Source organism: Aplysia californica, unplaced genomic scaffold (assembly GCF_000002075.1).
Source record: "Aplysia californica isolate F4 #8 unplaced genomic scaffold, AplCal3.0 scaffold00077, whole genome shotgun sequence".
Lineage (NCBI taxonomy): Eukaryota > Metazoa > Mollusca > Gastropoda > Aplysiida > Aplysiidae > Aplysia > Aplysia californica.
Window position 1 is genome coordinate 1,316 of NW_004797347.1, and position 1,689 is coordinate 3,004.

At 47.0% G+C, this 1,689-nt stretch overlaps 1 protein-coding gene across 1 annotated transcript in view; it reads left to right on the forward strand.

Annotated features, from left to right (window-relative positions):
• Positions 1-613: 613 nt before the first annotated feature.
• LOC101851254 (histone deacetylase 4) overlaps positions 614-1,689 on the forward strand; it is a gene marked incomplete at its 5' end in the record, with an annotated part of 42,804 nt that continues 41,728 nt past the window's right edge. The window contains 1 exon segment of the mRNA XM_013080178.1: positions 614-731. Within this exon segment, the coding sequence (XP_012935632.1) occupies positions 614-731 (118 nt within the window).

The window sequence follows — 1,689 nt, forward strand, 5'->3', positions numbered from 1 at the left end:
AATGTGTCCCCCCTGTAAGTGTCTGCGATGTGTCCCCCCTGTAAGTGTCTGTGATGTGTCCCCCCTGTAAGTGTCTGTGATGTGTCCCCCCTGTAAGTGTCTGCAATGTGTCCCCCCTGTAAGTCTATGCGATGTGTCCCCCCTGTAAGTGTCTGCGATGTGTCCCCTGTAAGTGTCTGCGATGTGTCACCCCCTGTAAGTGTCTGCGATGTGTCCCCCCTGTAAGTGTCTGCGATGTGTCCCCCCTGTAAGTCTGTAAGTGTCTGCAATGTGTCCCCCCTGTAAGTGTCTGCGATGTGTCCCCCCTGTAAGTGTCTGTGATGTGTCCCCCCTGTAAGTGTCTGTGATGTGTCCCCCCTGTAAGTGTCTGCAATGTGTCCCCCCTGTAAGTCTATGCGATGTGTCCCCCCTGTAAGTGTCTGCGATGTGTCCCCTGTAAGTGTCTGCGATGTGTCCCCCCTGTAAGTGTCTGCGATGTGCACCCCCTGTAAGTGTCTGCAATGTGCCCCCCGTAAGTGTCTGCAATGTGCCCCCCGTAAGAGTCTGCGATGTGTCCCCCCTGTAAGTGTCTGCGATGTGTCCCCCCTGTAAATGTCTGCAATGGTCTTCCCAGGTGTTCATGGAGGAGCAGCAGCTGCAGCAGAAGAAGATTGAGCAACAGCTCCTGGAGAAGGAGATGTTTGAGCAGGAGAAGCTGCAGCAGATCAAGAATAAGACCAAAGATGAGGAAAGTAAGTGTGGGGGGTTGGAGGTTGGGCGGGTGCTCTGCTGTCATTTATTACTCCTGTTGGCAATGCCTGGAGTGCTATGATGTTGTTCCCAGGATCAAGTAGTCAAGTTTTGGTCCTCTCTTTCTGTCCTGTGGGTGGTTGGCGGGGGCTCTGCTGTCATTTATTGCTCCTCCCCTTCTGTCCTGTAGCTGGTTTTGCATGTGCTCTGGTGTGGTTTGCCCCTTCTTTCCTATAAAATATCTATCGTTCTTATCTCTCGATCCTTCTCCTTTTTTTGTGTATGTTACTCTCTTGTAAGACATCTATTCTTCAGCACTTGTATGACCTTATTGTGTTGCAAGTACAGCAAAACCTCCTATTAAATCCAATCTTTGGCACTTACATGACCAATTTGTGTTGCGAGTGCCGCAAAACCTCGAACCAAAACTGAACTAAATTGAAAAGAAGTGTTTTAGATCTTCCATCTGCCACATCCTTCTACTAGGGCCCAGAATGTGAAACATGTTCAGAGCTCCGTCTACAGGTTTACAACACTTCTATTTATTGTCGCTGTCACGTATTTGACTTGATTTTGTGGGTGGTCAGCGGGTGCTCTGGTGTGGTTTGCTCCTTCTTTCTTACCAAACATCTATCGTCCTTATCTCCCCACCTTCTTTTTTTGTGTTTGTTACTCCCTTGTAACACATCTAATCTTCGGCACTTACATGACCTTATAGTATTGCAAGTGCCGTAATACTCTTACTAAAACTAAAACTGAGAAAGTCTCTTGGTATTTGTGTATGTATGTATGTATGTATGTGTGTGTGTGTGTGTGTGCGTGCGTGCGTGCGTGCGTGCGTGTGATATGCCTTTGACCCCCAAAATTTCCCCATAGAGATTTGTAAAGTTGAATTAATTAATCAATTAATTAATATTATGTTGATTGATTGATTTATTTAGGATATTGACTCTGAATAGT